The sequence below is a fragment of the Dicentrarchus labrax genome, unplaced genomic scaffold, assembly GCF_905237075.1.
Source record: "Dicentrarchus labrax unplaced genomic scaffold, dlabrax2021, whole genome shotgun sequence".
Classification (NCBI taxonomy): domain Eukaryota; kingdom Metazoa; phylum Chordata; class Actinopteri; family Moronidae; genus Dicentrarchus; species Dicentrarchus labrax.
The window spans coordinates 22331328-22352427 of NW_026136711.1; the positions used below are offsets into that span (position 1 = coordinate 22331328).

Here is a 21100-nt window from a genome sequence, read left to right on the forward strand (position 1 = left end):
TTGTACTTTAAGGCAACTTTATTTATAGAAAATCTTAATTCACACAGCTATATGAAAACAGAAAAGAAAATATCAGAAACAAAAAATGCATTACAATAAGAGTGAGATAACAACTACTAATTACTATTTGTTGTTTTAAAAGTTGTGGAAAGTATGAATTTACTGTAAATAAGTGAAGAGCTTTTGAGCATTTGAGTATTACTAGCAGTACGTATTATACTTCTACTTAGTATAATTATTATATATACACACTTTATTTCACAGATATACTGTAGTTATTGATATTTTAAACAGAAAAATACAAAGTAGATGGTAAGCAAAAACTAGCATAAACTCCTGTGAATGATGTATCTTGATTAGGATACGTTTGAAAATGAGTCACATACTCCTTTTATATAAATGTCATGCATTTGTAAGGTTTAAGGTGATATAAAACAATAGAGGGCATTCCTCTATTTTTTCCTAAAGTATTCCAGCAGAGGGCACTGTTAAAGGAATCAATGAGCTGGAACCAGACTTCTGCTTTTCCAAGTAGATTATTATAGTCACATTGTGCCAGACAGGTACATACACAACATCTCTTATCAAAACACAAATGAATGTAAACATCAAGGGTGTGCTTTCATAACTCCTCTCACTGTACAGGTCTGGGGAAAGTCTCCAGTGAGGTCTAAACAACAATGCATATACAAGATCAATCTTTCCAACCGCTTAACTAAAACACAAGACGAACTATTCAGAGGGAAAAAGAGACACATGGGGAACTCCCCAACCCACATACTACTGAAAGCATTTTTTTTTTACTGTTCTCAGCCAGACAGACCTGCTACTAGAGGAACAGAGTCGAATAAACAAAACAGACATAAAAATAGAGAAACACTTCATGAAGATTTTTCAAAGGCTCTCCAGCAGTTCATAATAATTTGGCTCTATGGTATTTAATGTTACTACCTTCACTATAAACCATATTTCATGCTGTATATTTCTCAGAAATGTGTCCTTGCCCCATTAAACCATTTCACATTATAGAAGATCACAAGGTTAAAAAAAAAAAGCAAAGAATGTTTGAACTACTACAAAGACATTTAGTGGCATGATCCCTGAGGTTGTTACAAAACTCTGCATATCCAAGTTTGTAATAAATATTAAGGTTACATAGAAAGTGAATTATTGATTAAATTATGTTTCTAAAGAAAGAAATAAACAATAGTACAAACTACATTTACTACTTCAAATGACATGAAATGTGAGGTATGACACATACAAATCTTTCGTATGGTTCACCCAATATTCTATTACAACCCAGTCAAATATTGACAACTAGATATTAATCTTGAATACATCTGCTATAATACAGATACAGTAAAAAGTTTGTCTGATGTATTTTCTCATGTAAGATGAACAATCTGAGGAAAACATGATCAGTGCATATTTATTCATATGATGATTCTCTGATCTTAAAATTCACAGCACAAATTGACAGATTTTAAAGTTTCACCTCAAGGCTCTCCTGGATTCAGTTTGAGATAGGACAGACTGTCATCGCCACTTTCTTCCACTGGCCTCCGACACAACGACTCATTTTCTGAAAACAGACATTAGAGGATAATTAATGAAAATTTAATATTTACAACACTCTATCTACAATTAATATCCATATTCCATGACTTTGGGCCATCTGAAAAGATATAGGCACATTTGATAAATGACACATAACCTAGAGGGAAGGAGTACAGGTGGGTAAATTCATGTGAAACATTCATAATTCATAAAAAATATAAAATACAACAAAAAAACAAACATACATATGCAAGTAGGACATTTGAGTGGAACCAAACTTCTCATAAAACTCTGAGCAACGAACCGAACACCGAACACATTTCCCAAAATGTCATACTACTCTGTAAGCACTGAACAGCTTTAACTTTTAATCCTGTGACATACTTTTTACTGCTGGTTGTTTCTCCATGCAAGGAGCAATGTGCAGCTTGCAGGTCACCAAGGTCAGTATCAGCAGTATAGCTATTCCAACTATGAGGAGGGCCATACCTGAACAAGACAAGCAAGCAACAGGTTATTTTATGTTCCTTTTTAATCTGAGATTGTGTCATAAAAAGACAGCAGCAGATGTTTTAGCATTGTAGTTGCCTGCGTTTGAAGGCTGGAAAGGCTGAATTTTCTCCTCTGTAGTGGCGGGGTGTCTGGGAGTAGATGGGGTGGTGGTGGTGGTGGTGGTGGTGGTCCGCATCTTCTGAGTTACGGCCCCCTCATGTGGACGTTTCGATGTTAAGCGTGTCATTAGAGAAACTGTCGTGCTTGTCATGAGAGGTGTAGTGACATAAGTGTTACCCTTCGACTCATCATTACAGACGACATCTGACTTGTTGGTGCCGTTAATATTCACTCCTGATTTACATCTAGAATGAAGGATAAAAGATACAGCTGTAAACAACAGGTACAAACATTTGAGATTAAATGTGTTTATTTAATGTATCTCTAGAAAACACTGGAACACAGTGGACATACTCTTTCCATTTTTTACAGGGCAAGTTGATTCCTGCGTTGAAATATCCATCTTTACATTTTGAACACACTGGCAAGAGAAAAGAATGAATCATTAAAAAGAGAATTTCTTTGACATATTGCATACACAGTTGTCTGATAGATCTCTGTACCTCGGCCCTGTAGTCCAAATCCAGTGTCACATTTGCAAGTGGAAGAATCATTGTCGAAGGGAACAAATTCTCCACGGCACTGACATTTTGTGTTTGTCGTTTTCGTGCACTGCTTTTTAACAAAACTCCCAGAGTCTACAACAAAGGTGATAAATCTTTGTTAGAGACAGGTTGAGACTTGAGAAACAGCTGCTGAATTTGGGGGGAAAGTAGCTCGCTTCTTCAGTACAAAGTGAACGATTAAACTGCAAAGTGTTGGCTCTATGAATAGACCCATTAGTAGCCTAATTCAGCTCACACTGGTCAAACGAGACAACCCCCTTAAGGATTTGTTTTTCTGATATTTTAAACATGAGGAAATTATTAATCTTATTATGTCATTTGTGCTAACTTTCTCAAAAACTGTACGGTAAAATAACTCCAAACTTGACATGATTACATTATCAGGGTCATCTTGAACAGGAATACACTGAAAAGTCCAGAAAACCTTCTAAATAAAACATATATATACAAAATCTGACAATATGACCATTCAAATATAAGGACATTATATGAATGTCTGATTTTTTTTTTTATAATATCAGAGTCATCTCGATCCAGATAATATCAATTTTAACAAACCTATTAAAATTCAACAAAAATTCAAATATGTACAGTAATGTAATGATACGCTGTCATACTGGAGCGGGGGGAAAGAAATGAAACTAAAAAGTTAAAAACTACATTACACTGACCATTACACGGTCCAGCTATGTTAGTTTATAGACTGTTATAGACTTCAGCCTCAGCACGTACCTTCATCACAATGTGTGCATGCTTTGCAGCGCTGGGAACGATTGTCTTCCGGCTGGTAAGTATTATCTTGGCAGCTCTCACAGCTCTTGCCATCTTTTGCGATTCTTTGACCTTGATTTATTATAGTGTCAACAACAACAATGCACTTTAATCACACAGAAGCACATGAAAAATTGAAAGGTTGAAGTAGTAGTCGATCCAAAACCAAAAAAAACAGCCTATATAATTATAATATAAACGCCATTGTAGTACAAGAAAGTCATTACTTTACCTTTTGGGCAGTTGTAGGCATTCACATGAACAATGAGTTCATAAAAAGTCAAAGTGATTAGAAGTAGTTTCAGCATATTCAACACTTCAGCGCCGACGACTGCTGCTGAATGTTTCCTTAGATCCACAGGATGTAAAACTGACACGCCACAGGGCTTCACTGCTTGACGATTGTATCCACCCACTCACAGGTATAATCTCTCGTCACTGGCTGATCGGTGTAGAGTTTTGCACATAATGATCTTGACATTAAAATACAAACATTATATGACAGACATGCATGACATTTAAGTAACATAATTGAATAAATACTCCACTAATTCATTATTTGCTGATTCAAACTTTAGATTTCTGACTCAACGTTTAACTAGGGTATATATTTTGATAATGGTACTTTAAATCATTAAATGTGTGTGAGTTCATTTGATTGATATGAAATAATGTATATTTAAGATGCATAACTGCTTCATTTTCCACCTCTCCAGTGGCTTACCTCGTTATAAAAGCTTTTAGGAAACATTAATGTTATCATTAAGCAGCTTTACCTTTTATCTGGGTTATTTTTTACTCTTTCAGGACTCTTTCAAAGCGAAGAGCTTTTTGGTTTAACTATCGGAAAATATGCAGCTTTGTATTGTTTTGCTGGTAAGAACATGATTAGTATCTTACGTATGCTCCCAAGAAATGGAAACAACCACATGAAAGATACAACCACTCAAATGCTTGCTTCTTGAGAGCCTCCTCCGCCAAGTTCATGCTGGCTGTCGTTAAGTAAAAAACATTTTAATGGAGAACAAGTGACAGGTTGTAATCCTGATACAATTTTAACATAAACCAAACCAGATAAAAAAGTGAGAAGTCTTCAAAAATCTACAGGATTTGTAATGAGTCAGCCAACCCTACACTGAAATGAGGTTTATCAGTAGTGAAGCCTGTTTCAGAAGATTTTAGTCAGTCACTTTTTCTCTGGTTCCTCAAAAATGTATTGTCACTAGAAACAATCTACAGGAATTGATTTTGACTCCTGAGACAATTATTATATTATATTATTATATTGATTAATAAGCAAAAGTTTCATTGCTTGTGAGGGAGATCAAACTTTAAACAGCTCTTGTTGTAGTGTCACAACTTCCTTTGTGGTGGGAGTTCACAGATCTCACACCTGTTACCTTATTTTTTGTTTGTCTTTCACTGCAAACCAAATCTGCCTACAGGTACAAATAAAGTAACTGGAATCTCAACTTGAATCTGTTATTCCTGTGATAATGTACAACCACTGGTGGATTCGGGGCGGCAGGTGGGCAGCAATCGCCCTCCCTGGTGCCCCCATGTTTGAAAGAAACTTAGCAAAAGTGCCTCTATGTTGGATAAAACGTAATAAAGTTCCCCCGTTGGCCCAATGTGCAAAACAACGTGATAAAAAGCCTTCTATGGTGCTCTTCCAGTGGAGAACGCCACAGTGAACAATCATCTAAAAGCACTAAAGTTAAAGTTAACTTATTTTTTCTGCATGAGTAGATCATATCACACCAAAGTGAAGTTATTGTTATTTGTTCATTTGTTCCTTTTTTATGAAATGATGCAGTCATACAGTCGCACTGTGACCTTTAAAGGTCCTGAACATTCGCACACGTGTTTTCAGTCAGTCTGGCTAATTAGAACTCATGTCAGGTCGAAGTTGGGAGGAGATGTGGAGGAAGTTATGAGGTGTTCTGTGGAGACTTATAAGACTGATAAAGGTGATAATAGACCTTTTTCACAGCAGCCATTAGTAAGGTAAACACAGTTGTTAGAATTGATTAGGTTCCGTTGCCCCGTTTGACCCGAATGGTACAGAACCTTAATTAAGGCCTGAGTAGCTATCATTGGTAACACCTGTGTTTACCCTATTTTATGTCAAAATGGCTGCTGTGAAAAAGTCTGTTGTCCCACCCTAACAGGTAAAAGTAGCTGAAGAGTGAAGGAGATTAAACACAATCTTTAGAAGAGGGGAACACATGGAAGGAATGTTGTTTTTGTGGACACAGACATACATGTTGAGTCAGTATCTTTTTTTTTTTTTTTAGGAGGAACATCTTAAGATTGAGACTACACAAGAACACCCCCACTAACGAGTCAGCCGCCAGCACAGAAAAAAAACTTTGTATATGGGACTGCACCTATAGGTGGAGGTAACAGAAATAAAACCTCAACATTTTCTGTTTGAGTGTTGAAAGAAATAGATACATAAAAACCCTACAGATATATAGATAGTAATTGGTGTATAGTTCAGACTCAGCACTCAGGGTTGAAGTATGCAAAAAATAAAAGCATGGCAGTTTACATTCATTTCTGGTTTGTAGTTCCCATCAACTGTAACACATTTGAACTGCATACCAACACAATATGCAATACACTGAGCTTTATACAAATCCTCACCGCTAAATCTCAGTTTGTTTAGTTACTATTTGAGATTTATATTGCTTCAAATAAGATTTTACTATTGCAGAACTACAATTATTTGTAGATTTGTTCAGTCAACATAGTGCTTTACAATAAATGTTTAAACTGCTGTGATCCCAGAGCTGACTGGTAGCCCTCTGGATATTGCACATGAATTATTTCTTAGCTTCTTTTGAGTTAGGGCTAAAAATGTGTTACTCTGCAACTGGGTAGTGTTGAAAGTGGAGCAGATGTTATGCTTACTAGAAGAGAAAGTATTTGCACTTACTTTCTGCGTATTTCTGATATCTGTCACCGTTACCGTTACCAGGCAAATGACGGTTGTCGCGTAAGATCAAGAGACAACAACTCTGAAAACATATAATGTGCCAGGGGACAGACGCAGATAGACACTGACGCAGGATTTTGTGACATCTAGTACAAAGATATTGCACCTTTTTAAAGTAATATTCAACATTAAAAACATTTTATCTTCTTCATTCCTGGCTGACTATATATTAAAATGATCTCACCTTTTCCTAAAAGCTTTTGTTTTTCATGGGGATTTTTTTTTTTTGTACTAGACAAAGGTTAAAGTAGATTAAAAGCCTCTGCACACAGGATGTGATCTGTGATTTGTTTTTTGCAGCAGCAAGATGGAATGCTGGTGCAATGCTCTTCTGTGGGTGTGTACAGAAGAAAACACTAAAACTGAGAAAATCCCAGGAAACTGACGACGCAGTGATCGTCTGGTGTTAAAAGAGGAAGAGGTACAATGCAAAAATTAGCACCATAATTTGCCAAATCATGGGCTAAACCTTTAGGAAGAGCCAAAGAAGCAACGTCGAATTACACTGCACCACTGAACAAAAACAAACCTCTTGATTTAAGGCTTGTCATGACTTTGACCTTTAAATAAAGGTTAAAAATTTTCTCATTTTCCACTTACTTACTGAGACTGTTATTTCATTCATTTCATTACCACAGCAAGTATCTTGTATTTATAGTTTAATTATTCTTATTTTATGTTGTATTTTGTTCCTGTTTAAAGGACAATTGTGTAGGATTTAGTGCCGTCTAGCCGTGTAGTGCAGACTACTGTGGAAACATGGCAGTTCAGGCGAACTACGCAAAAGGCGACCTGTAGATTTAAAATTGCTCATTCTAACGTAACTAAAACACAACAATAATTATATTCAGTTCATTATTAATTAATGAAAACAAACCTATGAATGTTATGTCCCATTTCTGCCAGTAGATCCTCCTAAATGTTACACACTGGACCTTACATGCATTACGAAACCTTTTGAATTGCCTTTGTCTATGAAATGTATTAAACAGATAAACTTTGTTTTGCTAATTCAGTGTGATATTAAATGCAAAGTTACAGCATCAATTGTTTTAAATATAGGAAATGTATAAACGTAAACAATGCTGCAAAACAAACTACACAACTTTACTTGAAGTAAAGTAGCCTACACTAAAATATACTCAAAACAAAACAAAAAAATCACATGTCGAGTGTGTTGGAGGTATCTCGTTAATAAAGAGCTGAATTTATTTATTTGTATTCATTCATTTATTTATTATTTTGGCATGAAAATAAATAAATGAATAAATAATAATAATTAAAGCCGCAAGCAGCGCTGGGCGGGACCTCGCACTCCACACAACTCGGGGCGTGCTGCGGCCGCATCACGTGCCGCTGTAACACGTGTGGACCACAACATGAAAATCTCACATGAATCAGCTCAAAATCGTCACTCAGCCCTTACTTCCTGTTACCAGTAGGTGGCGCTATCATTATTTCTGAATATTTTCATGTAAACGTGTTCAGGGCGGGACTCTTATAGAACACATGAAGTTTCATTGAGATTGGACCATGTACACTTAAGTTGTGAGGATGTGTTACAGAATATGTGACATTAAGTGGACATGAGTTTATCTTGTTAGTTATTTATCTGTTTCATGGCCAATCAGCGGAATTCAACACGTATTGACCAATTTTGAAGTAGATCCAATGAATTCCCTAGGAGGAGTTTGTTCAAATATAATGCAAAAAATCTCAGAAAAAGGCTGCGAAATTCAACGTGGCCAACTTTGACGGCCCGCCACGGACACGCCCTTCAACATACATGCACAAATAGCACACCTTTAAATCAGCACCATTTTTTGACTGTACTGACCAATTTTGAAGCAGATACGATGAATTCTCTAGGAGGAGTTATACAAGGTGAAAAATTCACCGAAAATGAGCACAAAATTCAAAATGGCCAACTTTGACGGCACGCCACGGACACACCCTTCAAAGTACATGCACTAATAATTTTGAAGCAGATGCGATGAATTCCCTAGGAGGGGTTTGTTCAAATACAACGCGAAAAGGTCGCCGAAAGTGAAAATTAAAATCAAAATGGCTGACTTCCTGTGGGGTTTGGGGTATGGATCCAAGAGGCTTTTTTGTGCGTCTCAGCATGTTATCTGTGCCTACCGAGTTTCATACATATCGGTGAAATGTGGCGCCGGGGCTGCTTTTTTAAAATGCTGTAGGGGGCCCTACAAACACGACAAACACGATTTTTGGTATGTGAGTTTCAGGCACCACTCTAGACGTGCCCTGTGAATTTTATATTCATAACTATTACAGTCTCCGCGCAGTGATTTACACTGCCACTAGAGCGCCACCGGGTGTTTTTTTTTTCTCTTTTTAAAGTGAGCCTCGGGGAGCCATGGGCAAGCATCGTACCAAGTTTCATTTAAATCACACGTGCCGATGCAGAGATATAAACTTCTTCATTTTAAAGAGCGCCACCTTGTGGCTATGGCTTGAAATTGTGCACGATGCCTAAGGAAAACATCAGGAACTATGGACATAAGCTTGGTGTCAATCGGAAAACCAATGTGGAGAAATGGTCCACTTCCTTTTTTGACGAAAAATCTAAAGGAAAGTGTTAACTTTATAGCGCTTATTTTTTGAAATATCAAAAATGTTCAAATTACTTTTTTTGCCAGGGTGGTCCCCAGGTGCTAGGTGAAAATGTTCGTGCGAATCGGACAAAGCGTGTAGGAGGAACACGAAAAAGTAGTTTAAGGACATTTCGTGCTCTAACGAAAACAAATGAATGGCAGAAGTGGTTGGGGCCTATATGGAGAGATTCAGCTCCATTCACTGAACGCGTGGATACAAAGTTTATGAATGTGCGACAAACTATGCAAAAGTTATTAAGTAACCAAAAAGTCAAAATACTTTTTCTTTATTATAATTTCATAATGCCTTATTACATAGCTTCCAGTAGGGGGTGGTAATCGCACTCTGGCTCGCAGTGTCTTTAACACTAGAAGAAGAAACCACTCACGACGGAAATTTCTGTAATGCGACATGTCGAAAACGACCCGAATGAAATGCGGCACTACTGAGCAACACTTGATGTTTAGTTGTTGATGAAAGAGAAACTGTCACATCAGGCATTTACCCAGTAAGTGCAAAGCAAGTCACTGTCTGTCGGTGTGATATTAGTTACCCCCACTTTGACGCTTCTTCTACTAAATCAATCTTTAAACTGGGGGAGTCCGAGGAATAACTGGGGTATTTCTTCTTCCCTCTGTGAGACAAGGAACTAACCTACACTAACCGCATTCTGTTGCAGCGGGTTTGTCCAGTGAGCCTGTCTCTCTCCCCCCTCCCGACCCCCCTCACCCCCCAAAGCCCCGGAAAAAAACAACAAAAAAAAACAGAAAAGCGATGCTGGTCACCGTTTTCTGCGCGCCGAGGGATAACCCAGAAACCACCTTCGCCCTCGATGTGTCCCCGGAGCTGGAGCTGAGGGACTTTGTAGCACTTTGTGAACTGGAATCAGGAATCCCAGCTGGGGAAATTCAGGTAAGACCCGAGGGCTAGCTGTAGCCACGGAGCTAACGCGGCTAACAGCTAGCTAGCTCACTTGCTAGCATGAATCGGACTTTTTTTCGGGTCTGTTTTGATGGACGAGGTGTCGCGAAACTTCAGTTATCAACCGTTGGTGTCTGCAACGGTTCATAACGGCTACAAACGGCTACAAACAGTCGGTTTTAACGGTGGGCGGCCTCGGTAGTCAACCTAAAGGGAAACTAATGAAGCTAACTGTTCGTCTGACTTAAGTTTCCAGCTCCGGGACGATTGTTTAAGCGAACAGTTACATGTTGTTTCTTTCTTTATTTCTTTGTAGAGTAACGTTAGTTAACGTCCGGCTTTGTAACACTATAGGTGGGGATGTATAAGTTTAAACAGTGATTGTTGATTGGGCGTGTAGATAGCAGCGTTGTAATATTAAGGAGTGAATACAGTTTTTAATTACTGACTACATTCAGCAGTTAATACTCCTAATTATAGTTGTCAGACAGGTTTACCTTCAACTCTATCTTAGTTGGTAGGGTTTGTATTTTATAGGAGCACAATAGCATGTGAATAGCTGAAATGTTACCAGTTTTTATAATTTATGTAATTAACTGTGTAATTCACTTTTCATGCAAAGATGCTGACCTTCTCTATTTCACCTTCTTACTTATGAGACTGTACAGTGCAATCCATCACTACTGTCTTGGAAAACTACCCCCCACCCCACCCTTTCATGATGAATACAGTCTGTGGGCACGCTGAAAACAGAAAGTGAAGATTTAAAAATGAACCTGACACCAGTCCAGTGGTTCGCTGTGATATCACCTTGTAGATCTGTGTTAGAAGATAGTTGTTGCAGTCAGACCGCTGAATTAGCCAGTAAAACTATATAACATTTGCATTGGGTTGGGAATTGGGAAGATTTTATTGATAACGATGCCAGCATCTATTCTGCTTATTGGTCAGATTCTTTGTTGATTCCCTTATTGATTCCTGTGTGGGGAAGAAAAGTAGGCCTACACAGGTTGTCAGAGTCAACGCAACTGTTTTATTATCTCAGAGTCTTAACAGAGTAATTTCTTTGCGAAACGACACTCTGCTTTGGAGCGTTTTTTCCTCTCTGCCACGAATCCTCTTTGTTTCCAGCAGTTTGAGTTTGATGTCATTGTTTTGCAATGCGCAACTGTCAGGGGGAAAAATGCTGGCATTGATAAAAAGGAATCGATAAGGTTGGTGGCATACGATTACGACAGATCAGACAAATTGGAACATGTCTCGATTCGCATCCCTACATTTGCAGTCCGGCTTATTTAATGTAGAGTTTACCTAATGTCACCTAATGACTGCTGCATTTTGTGATCTAATGAAATATCTGTGTTTATCCAGTCCCGTGGGGTCTATACTCTTAATAGCCACATCAATGACAAAGGAAGAAAGAATCTGTACATCGTATGTATAAAATGTAATTCTGTGTTTTTTCCATAAACAGATCACATATGTAGAACAGCCCCTAAAAGACCCCACTCGTGCCTTGGGGACCTACGGTGTTAAGGATGGAGATGTGGTGGTTCTCAGGCAAGCTGACAGAAGGCCACCACCAACTCAGCCAGCCTTCCCAGGTAACACACACGTTTGGTAAAAACATAAATGAAAGCTATTGATTTAAGTCCGCTGCCAAGTTCCAGTTAAGATGCCAGTTATTGTACATTAAAGTCCCATGAAATTGCCCTGAGGGTGTAATATTCTTGTGTGGTTTGATGCATTTCCACAAGAAGAAGGATGATGGGCTGGGACTTGACATTGAGAAGTCAAAAACACGCAGGGCAAAAACGTAAAGGACACCGATAGGGAACAGTTACTGCCTCTTCCATCACACGACAGTTTGAGAGGGAGCTGCTGCTGATATTCACAACGTTGTTTCACACACTCCATTCAACCTGTCCTACTAGTGCTAGTTATAGTTAGAGAGGTAGACCAGCAGTTTAGATTTTTTGGCTGCGTGGCAAAACCAAGATAAGTCATTGAAAATATGAGGAAAGTAAGCACAGTTTTACAAGAAGTGAAAGTAGTAGTGTAACGTGTTGATTTTTAAAAAGCAGCCATATTCATTTAGGGACAATGGGCATCAATATTGAAAATACATAAAAGATGAATGCTTCATCTTAAGCAGAGATTTTGTACATGATATACGCTATGTAACCTCTCACCCGTTGTCCTTTGTGCTCCTTAGGTCTGCCCCATATTGACTTTCGTTCCATCACAGTCCCCGGCACCTCTTCTTCAACTAGTCAACGTGGTGCCATAAGGCCACAGCCACAGGCTTCACAGCCGCCGCCGCCACCGCAGCAGCAGCAGCAGCAGCCGCCGCCGCCGCCGCCACCAGAGCAGCAGCCGCAACAGCGCTCCGCACAACCTTCCTCGCCGATGGCCTTTCGCGGCTCCTCTCCTCAGGGGCTGGATGACCCTGCCTTACTCCAGCAGATGCTATTATCCAATCCACATGAGCTTTCTCTCCTCAAGGAGCGAAATCCGCCCCTTGCTGAGGCCCTGCTGAGCGGAGACTTGGGTAAAAAAAAAAAAGAGCCACGATTTGTGTTTTACGGTCTTTTTACTGAGGAATCTTTCACTTTAGTGTAATTGTCTATTTTTCCTCAGAGCGTTTCACCAAAGTGCTGCTGGAGCAACAGCAGGATCGAGCTAAGAGAGAACAAGAGAGAATCAGACTTCTTACTGCTGATCCTTTTGATTTGGAAGCTCAAGCAAAGATTGAGGAGGACATCAGGTAGATTTTGTTGACCGCATGTGAATATTCATAATACACCACATAATACCCCTCATCTTCAGCATGGTACAGCCTTAGTTTTACTTCCCTAATCAGAGATTGTGGTGTAATCTAATGATATTTGTAATTTTAATGAGTTTTGCTTTCACTGTTGTAACATAAGGAAAAGCAGCTTGTTTGCCAAAATCAGGCAGCATGTTTTCTTCTTTTGCTCATGTCTCTTACCCTTGAATTTGTGCATATTCCAGGCAGCACAATGTGGAAGAAAACATGACAATTGCAATGGAGGAGGCCCCAGAAAGCTTTGGACAGGTGGTTATGCTCTACATTAACTGCAAAGTCAATGGGCACCCTGTGAAAGCTTTTGTTGACTCAGGTAATGAGCATCGAATCTGGAGCCTTTTGTCGTAGTTATAATTGTGTGGTCATAAACAGGAATGGTACTAAAATGTTAATGTGCTACATATTGGTTTAGTTTTTGTTTGTGGCTTCACAGATAACCAACATAACAAACAACATATTTAGTTCTTAATTATTTGCAGATATATTACTATCTGCCTATTCAGTATTTAAATGATAGACTAATTCACTCAAAGAAAAGTGTTTTTAACTTGTAACGGTCATATCCTGAGCTTGTTCGGATATTTAAACCCTGACTGTAGTCTTCAGTATCAGTTACCCTCCTGCCTGTTTTGCAGATAATCAGATGACATCAGTGTCTTTTCCCCATCTCATTATCATGACTCATTTGCACATTAGTTAATACTCTATATCATCAATACATGTTTTTGGTCATACCTTGATACCACCATTATTAATCACTGTTTTCCGTGTGCTCAGGGAATATTTATTGCACTTCTGCACCGTAAAATGTTTTTCCTTTTTAAAATGTCTCATTGCAATTACTTGTAAAAACTGCAGCAGTAACAATAAAGTTAATCATTTTTCCTACTCTAATTGCATTTAAAAGGGGTTTTACTTGTTGGAGTTCACGCAGACTTATTTAAGAGCATGTCTCAAGCATTTATTTTTCTCACTACCCCTCCCTATAAGCTGCTTTCTTTTTAACCACAAGTCAGTTACAAGTTGAAGTAAAAAAAAAAAAAACTGCGCACAAGCCAGTACGAGGTAGGCATTTAAATCAGATGCTTGACCCACTTCAGGTAGCTCCTTTCAGCATAACAGAGCAGAGGTTCTGATCTGAGCTCTTTCTGAATATCTGAACTCCTCACCCTGCCCGAGATGAGCCAAGACTTGAATGTGTGATCTCATTCCCGTTGTGATCTTTACAACACCAGTATGACTCACCCACGACCTGGAACTGTAGCCGTTTCCTGGAGCACAGCGATATGATGCCATTTTGTACCATTTTGATTTACACAGCATTGTATTTCCGTCTTTATTGCGTAGGCCGTTTTTTGTTGTTGTTGTTGTTGTTGTTGTTGTTGTTGTTGTTGTTGTTAGGATTAAACATTTTCTGCCGTTCTTTATTTTTAGGAGCCCAGATGACCATCATGAGCCAAGCTTGTGCTGAGCGCTGCAACATCATGCGACTGGTGGACCGTCGCTGGGCCGGGATCGCCAAGGGAGTGGGCACACAGAAGATCATTGGCAGAGTTCATTTGGGTGGGTTTCTTTCCATTTTTGATCAACACTGCATTTTAAGACTAACTCACAGAAAACCATTAAGGTATGATATTTAGGCATTAGCTTTTTTCCCTGCTTACCGACAGTCAGACAAACTCTGCACACAGTTTAAAAATGTGCTAAATAGGGAGCTAGCCAAGCTTAGCACAATTACTGGATGTCTTTGGTCACTTCCTATTTACTCTCATCAATAGTTTCAGTTTGAAGTACGTACTTCCTCATGATCATTGAACGGTTAGGGTGTTGTACAGTGTGTGGCTTTTTGTAAGAAACACTGTCAGTGCTAGTTTAACATACCCACTGGAGAAAATGAATTCTCCTAACTTCCTGCAGATATCCACAAACTATCTAAGCTAAGCTAGGCTAAGTTTGCCATCCAGCATACCTTTTTTTAAAAGTGCACACAGGGAGATACGGTGTCAGAGATTGTCTGACTCTGGGTAGGTAGAATCATTTTCCCAAACTTGATGTATTCTTTTAACTGCATCCATATTCTGCGTCTCTGCGTGACATTTCAGTGTAGTTGAAATTGTGTTGTCTTGTTGCACTCATGTAGCTCAGGTCCAGATAGAGGGGGACTTCCTTCCTTGTTCTTTCTCCATCTTGGAGGACCAGCCAATGGACATGCTTCTTGGCCTGGATATGCTGAAGAGACACCAGGTGTGAGCCCCTTTTACCACAGGGTGCAGTACAGGATTGGATTGGAATTAGATAATACAGGGGTTTCCATTTTCTGCTTCCTGTATGCTGAATGCACAGGAAAGTTGGAAGAATATCTGGGAGCATTACTTGTCCTGTTTTTCTTGCAGTGTTCGATCGACCTGAAGAAGAACGTGCTTCTAATAGGCACTACAGGCACCGAAACCCGCTTCCTGTCTGAGGCGGAGCTGCCAGAGTGTGCCCGACTGGCATATGGAGCAGAGGGTCGTGAAGATGCCCGTCCAGATGAGATAGCTGACAGAGAACTGGCAGAGGCGCTTCAGAGGTCCATACAGGAAAGTGGTAAGGAACAGTCTCCTAACTCTGCACTTTAGCCTGTTTTTGATTGGGCTTTTTTTCAGCTCAGGTAGAACCACATTTGCATGTGCCACTTAAAGCTTTTTACTCTCAGCCCCGATCATGCAGTCATCTGAATTTTCAGTCACATGATCACTTCATGTCATCACCTCAGCAAATTGAATGTGCTTTAGAATAAGACGAGGTCAGGAAATTGAGACGTCTCTCAGGCGAATATAAGCATATATAAGAAAAGATGAGAAATTAGATCTTGGCTCAGATCAAGCTTTATAGGCTTAAAGGGAAACACTCATGATTAGTTACTCATGTAGACTTACATGAAAGGCACTTAAAATCTAATTTATTATAATTATGCTTTAAAACTTTATTTCTATATGATAATTATTGACTTAATAATTGATTAGCAACCTTTATCTCTAGTATGGTGATTAATTTGTCTAGTACTGCATCAGCAGACGTACTACAGTGGTGGGAGTGATGTTGTCGTAGGTTTAATTTGTTTTTAAACACCTATATTTAGAGAAGCTTTGGAGAAAACACTTAACCACTGATGGCTCCATTAGATTGCTAATCAGCAGTACTGAGTGTGTCTTATTGCAGTGAGTTCAGCATGGATTGTTAGATGTTATCAGATTCTGTGTTCGGACAACAGTGCAGATGGATCTCTGAAGGAGGGTGAGAACAGGACTTGAAGCCACCTACAAAGACAAACTGAAACGGACATTTAGTGCTAATACAATTGTGATTATATGTACTGTATCTTACACAGACAATGAAAATGAAAGGACAATCAGATATCACAGCCGCACTGCAGAAACGCGTTGTATTTTTCAAAGGAAAAAAAACTGCAACCTTTTCTCGTAATTATGATTTCTGTAGGAAATCATGAGTAAGCTTCTTATGAACGTGATCTTATAATTGTAAGATCTGAATCTTGTTATGATCAAAAAATGCTGTAACTAGGAAATAAAATATCAAAAAGATACAAAAGTTCAGAGGAAACGCCTTTTTATTATTTTAATTATCAGTTGAATTGACAGAAAGCTGCTTGCCTTCAAGTTTACTTCTGACTAAAAATTCCTCCACGGTCCTAATGACAATACTAATGATCGTGACATGACGGTCTCATAATTACTAGCGTTTTCTCATTGTTAAGAATTGTTTGTGAATTATGAAATTGTGTTTGTACAGTTGTCATTCAAACGGCTTTCTCCTACACAAACATTAGCATGGTGAAATGCTAATAGTGGTCAGTTGTAGCTGGATGTTGTCATCTTAGTTTGGCCAATAATGAGGTGATATACATTTCTCAACAAGTCAGTCATACTGTTTATATACCTTGATAGCTATCCCTTATGTCCCACCATAATTCTGAGTGTATGGGGCCAATGTTACAAATAAATGATCTTTAATATATTTTATTTAATTTACTGGATTAATATGTAAAACATTCTTGTCTTCTTACTTTATCCATATTGAATGTCAAAACATAATCATGGAAGTGTTTTCCTTTAATTCTTTCCTAGGCTCATATTAACATTTGTGCTATTGCCATTGATGCACTTAGTCTTTGTTATCATTTCCATTGGCCAGTCATGTCCGGTAATGGCTGCACATTGCAAATGGAATTACAACAACAACAACAACAACAACAACAACAACAAGCAGCAGCAGCAGTAGAGTTGCAGTGCGTTCAGGCTCATGGGGGTGTTGTGGTACAGCAGCCATGTTGTGGAATAAGGTAAACCTCCACCAGGGAAGAGATATCAGTCAATCAGTTCTGGTTTCGATTATCACGGTCAAGAGATTTTGGTCCAATGTCAAATTGACATGACCTCCATTGAGCTTTCTGAGGTTCAGTGACAGGGTGTGTGATTACACTGTGACCTCTCTGTCAGGACATAGGCTCAAGTTGTTTTTGGATGACACTTTTCACATCTGTGCGTGTGAAAAGGCTGATAAGTTGGTGCATGCTCTGTGTGTGACTGCTAACTTTCTCCGTCCCTTTGCATGATGTGTGTGGTGTGTGTGCCCTAACCCCTGAGCAGGACAGCACTGATGCATTTGGAGACAGCTGGAGAGGGCCCTACCAACCAGGTACTGCAAATTCACAACTCCATTGCCAGTGCTAAGTCCATTGCTATTTATGTCTTTTATTTTGCTGTTATTTTGCTGCTGGATTGGTTAATTGATGTTGTACTTTTGTTTGTACTTATTCATGTATTTATTCTGAATACATATAAGTGTTGAAAAGAGGAAAAAGTAGCACAAGTAAGCAACTAAATGTGCAGCGGGTATTCAAGAAGAAGAGTTTGTGTTTTGGGGTTGTTTCCTTTTATATTATTATGATGCATATTATTCAAAGTAATGCTTCCAGACTAGGTCCACTTAAATTCCAGCTGTTTAATTCCCAGTTATATTTTCTCTTATAATAGACACTGCAGATGGACAAACTACCTCACGGCAGCCCCCACCATTTACATTACCCAGAACCTTAGACCAAATGTCCTCATCCACCTCACCTTCACAAAGCCCTTCCTCTGGCCAGCCCCAGACCCTTGATCGCTCTCAGTCTGCCCCGGCCGCCATGGAGCAGGCCTCAGCATCAGGGGTCTGCGAGAACCAACTTGGCCTCCAGGAGCTTCCTCTGCCTTCGTCCCTAGCAGAGGATGCTGGTTCTACACCTCACCAGGTCCACCCTCACCCTCTGCCTGTCCACGTAAACTCCAAAGTGCCCCCTGTGCCCAGTCCTTCAACAGACGTCCTCCGTACATGTACCCCTCCAGCAGACGTGACTACGGCACCCCAGTATCCGGGAGGTGAGCTACAGACTGGAGCCGCAGAGGCAGATGCTGAATCAGACGAGGTGGTGAACAGCTCCGTGCTCCCCCATCCAGAAGAACTTTCACCTGTTCAACCCATGGAGCAGGAGGCAACTGAGTCCGACACAGCTGAGGCAACTGAAGCCTGTCCGAGTGCTCCGAGGCAATCCGACTCAGTTGAAATGGAGTCCCCCCCTGCCTCCCAGGGCGGCGTGTCCCCTGAGAGGGACCAGCCCGAAGGAGAGCACTGCTCCAGCTCCGACAGCATCCCCTCGCTGGCGGCCGCTCTGATGGAGCTTCATGAGCTGCTGGTGTCTAACAACCAGGCTCAGTCCCAAAACCGCAGCACCTCCTGCTCCCCCTCACATCCATTCAAACAGGAAACGGACGAAGTGGCCCCCGAGCCGTGCCCACCGACACCCGAAAACACCCAGCCTATCCCTTTTACTGCCATCACAGCCGGTGCAGAACCAAGCGATGCCAAAGCCAACCATGCTGCTGCTGTGTCTGATGAGGGACCATCAAAGTGTCTTGTGCCTGACACCTCTGGCCAGGATGAGCATCTGGGCGGAGATACAGCAGAAACTGTGGAGGGACAAGGACCACCACAGTGTCCAGACGGCTGCGGGGAGAAGAGGGCAGATAGATGTGGGCAAGATGAAGCCAGTAACATCAGTTTTTTGCAGCCTGAGCCAGAGGTTCCTCCTGATCCTGCAGAGGATCTGGAGTTCAGGGAACCTCCCGAGGGGCAGCAGGGGAGAGGGGTTGCAGACGGTCGAGCCTCTGGCACCAACACCCCAGACACTCTTGGCCTCCAGACCGAGCACACATTTCTCAGCCCTCTGTCTATGGCAGTGGGCTCACCCGACGACATCTCCAGCACCTCGCCCCCCTCTTCCCCTTCTCTTGCTCAGGCTCCCCAGCCTACGTCTCCAGCCCCTCTTCTCCCTTCTCCGCATCCCTTTATAGAACAATTTCCAGCTGAGCACATCCAGAGAATCCAGGCAGCAGGGTTTTCTGCCGTGGAGGCTGCAGAGGCACTGGAAAGAGCCCACGGGGTTGTGGAGCTAGCTCTGCTGGCACTACTAGCCCGCAGTATCACTGTGCCCACCTAGACTCATTACTAGTCTTATGAGTCCCCCAGCCTCCCAACTTTGCATCTGTCTTATTTATAACTTGTTACTGATCCAGATGTCGCAGTCCCTCTTTAGCAGGGAGCACGTAAAAACACAGGGAAATGCTGTCTCTTGGTTTGTCGTACAGAATATCCAAGAATAAACAGGACAACTGGTAATACTTTTCTGGATATTGCAGATATGTGAGGTGTGTTTGCATGCAGATGTTTTGGGTGCCCACCCATTTCATTGGTTTTTAGAAATTTGGTATGGTAGGTTGATTTTCTTCTTGTTTTTTCGTCCAACATTGACACATTATTAAATGCCCAATGTATGATTCTTGAACCATTAAACATTTATTATAATTTCCCCTTTGATATGTCATGTGTGGAGCATCAATAAAAATAAAAAATTAAACTCAAAATGGAGTAGAGTTACTCCTACTCTCCATCTCAAAGCAACTGTCTGGTGGGTTTTGGATCATTCAGCACAAATATGGATATTTGAAGCAATTTGCTGATAAATAAAGCATCACGTTGATTTTTATGTTTGTACGCCCTTCAATTTACAAATCAGAACCCAATGACAGAAGCTACATTGTGGGAACTGCTGCAGTTGAGAAGGGTTGATCAGGTTTACAGATAGTTTCTCCAGATAAGTTGAAATCCTTATATACATGGCCATTATCACACTTAAATATCAAGCGAGCCACAGCGTTGACGTACGATCATTGATGGCATTTTTTTGGTTCAGTATGTGTATTACGGAAGGTATCTTTTACTGTATGTATCATTCACAGTTTGAGAGCCTTGCCATGTGTAGATTACGAAACTGTTTCCTGTTCAGCAAGTCCTTTTATTTTTTGTGTCAAATCATCATAGTGTGTGTTCATACCTTTAAAAAAAACAAAAAACTAAAAAACATCCATTTTCATTTTGTAATCTGAATATGGCCATACGCGCCTGTCAAATGTTTTGTCAGTACATCATATATCAAGTATTTTAATGGCTTTATTTGAGTCATATACCAACAATGTTCAGGCAGATTGAATTATCTACTTTTATCTTGTATGAAATTTTAAATTGCAAATAAAATGGAACTAGTATTTGTACACTTGTGTGAATTTATTTTGTACGTCCTGTAAATAAATGCAGCGCGATTATGATTTAGCCATTCCCTAATTAAGTCATCATTTCTTTGCTATTTACACAGTACCAGGGTAATCAGGAACCTGTTTCATACTGAAAAACACATTTAAGAAATGACTTGAAACCTTTTCGATGTGTGAACTAGTGTGTCCGTAACTGTCATAGTATGCTGTTTTTGCAGAGAGCATATACAAGAATTTATGTACGTAACCGTTTTGTAGTACAGGAAATGCCACAGTAAGCGCATCAGTGCACGTCAAATGTCACGTCCAATTTAACTTAAGAGGAAAATGTTTTTCCGTAGATGTGTTTTTTGAGGTGTTCACAAACCACCATCCACTTTTTTTTTTCCTCCAGCTGTGAGAAGGTCTTCCATTTACAAAATGCATGTTTGCATGTTTTTTTTTAAATACGTGTAGGGTACTGACTTTATTTTCCACTTTCGTCACTCGAACCCTGCTAAGAATTAGCTCTGCACGTAACTACTTGTTTTCATAATCAAATTATCGGCCAGTTATTTTGTGGATTCATCAT

At 40.0% G+C, this 21100-nt stretch overlaps 2 protein-coding genes across 4 annotated transcripts; one reads left to right on the forward strand and one right to left on the reverse strand.

Annotated features, from left to right (window-relative positions):
• On the reverse strand, positions 1-3950 carry si:ch73-361p23.3 (tumor necrosis factor receptor superfamily member 4). The gene is made up of 7 exons (XM_051415988.1): positions 3742-3950; positions 3471-3581; positions 2676-2810; positions 2527-2593; positions 2149-2417; positions 1945-2049; positions 1-1585 (listed from the first exon to the last, which is right to left on the reverse strand). Exons 1-7 carry the CDS (start codon positions 3815-3817, stop codon positions 1500-1502), a joined length of 849 nt encoding a protein of 282 aa, XP_051271948.1. The 5' UTR covers positions 3818-3950; the 3' UTR covers positions 1-1499.
• Positions 3951-9508: 5558 nt separating this feature from the next.
• On the forward strand, positions 9509-20529 carry ddi2 (DNA-damage inducible protein 2). 3 transcript variants are annotated; one of them, XM_051414429.1, is made up of 10 exons: positions 9509-9637; positions 9809-10041; positions 11525-11654; positions 12266-12601; positions 12691-12817; positions 13066-13193; positions 14315-14443; positions 15021-15124; positions 15274-15466; positions 17917-20529. In XM_051414429.1, exons 2-10 carry the CDS (start codon positions 9904-9906, stop codon positions 19416-19418), a joined length of 2787 nt encoding a protein of 928 aa, XP_051270389.1. In that variant the 5' UTR covers positions 9509-9637; positions 9809-9903; the 3' UTR covers positions 19419-20529. The 3 variants fall into 3 exon arrangements, with proteins under 3 accessions (XP_051270389.1, XP_051270390.1, XP_051270388.1); XM_051414430.1 differs by adding an exon at positions 17530-17578 and having other exon boundaries at positions 9524-10041; positions 17917-18017; XM_051414428.1 differs by having other exon boundaries at positions 9525-10041.
• The last annotated feature ends 571 nt before the right edge of the window (positions 20530-21100 follow it).

Coding starts and splice junctions, on each gene's coding strand:
- ddi2 (XM_051414429.1), top strand. CDS start 9,904: ATGCTGGTCACCGTTTTCTGCGCGCCGAGGGATAACCCAGAAACCACC. Junction 15,125..15,273: donor ATATGCTGAAGAGACACCAG/GTGTGAGCCCCT, acceptor TTTTTCTTGCAG/TGTTCGATCGACCTGAAGAA. Junction 15,467..17,916: donor GAGGTCCATACAGGAAAGTG/GTAAGGAACAGT, acceptor CTCTTATAATAG/ACACTGCAGATGGACAAACT.
- si:ch73-361p23.3 (XM_051415988.1), bottom strand. CDS start 3,817: ATGCTGAAACTACTTCTAATCACTTTGACTTTTTATGAACTCATTGTT. Junction 2,050..2,148: donor TTTCCAGCCTTCAAACGCAG/GCAACTACAATG, acceptor TGTCTTGTTCAG/GTATGGCCCTCCTCATAGTT. Junction 1,586..1,944: donor GAAACAACCAGCAGTAAAAA/GTATGTCACAGG, acceptor GTCTGTTTTCAG/AAAATGAGTCGTTGTGTCGG.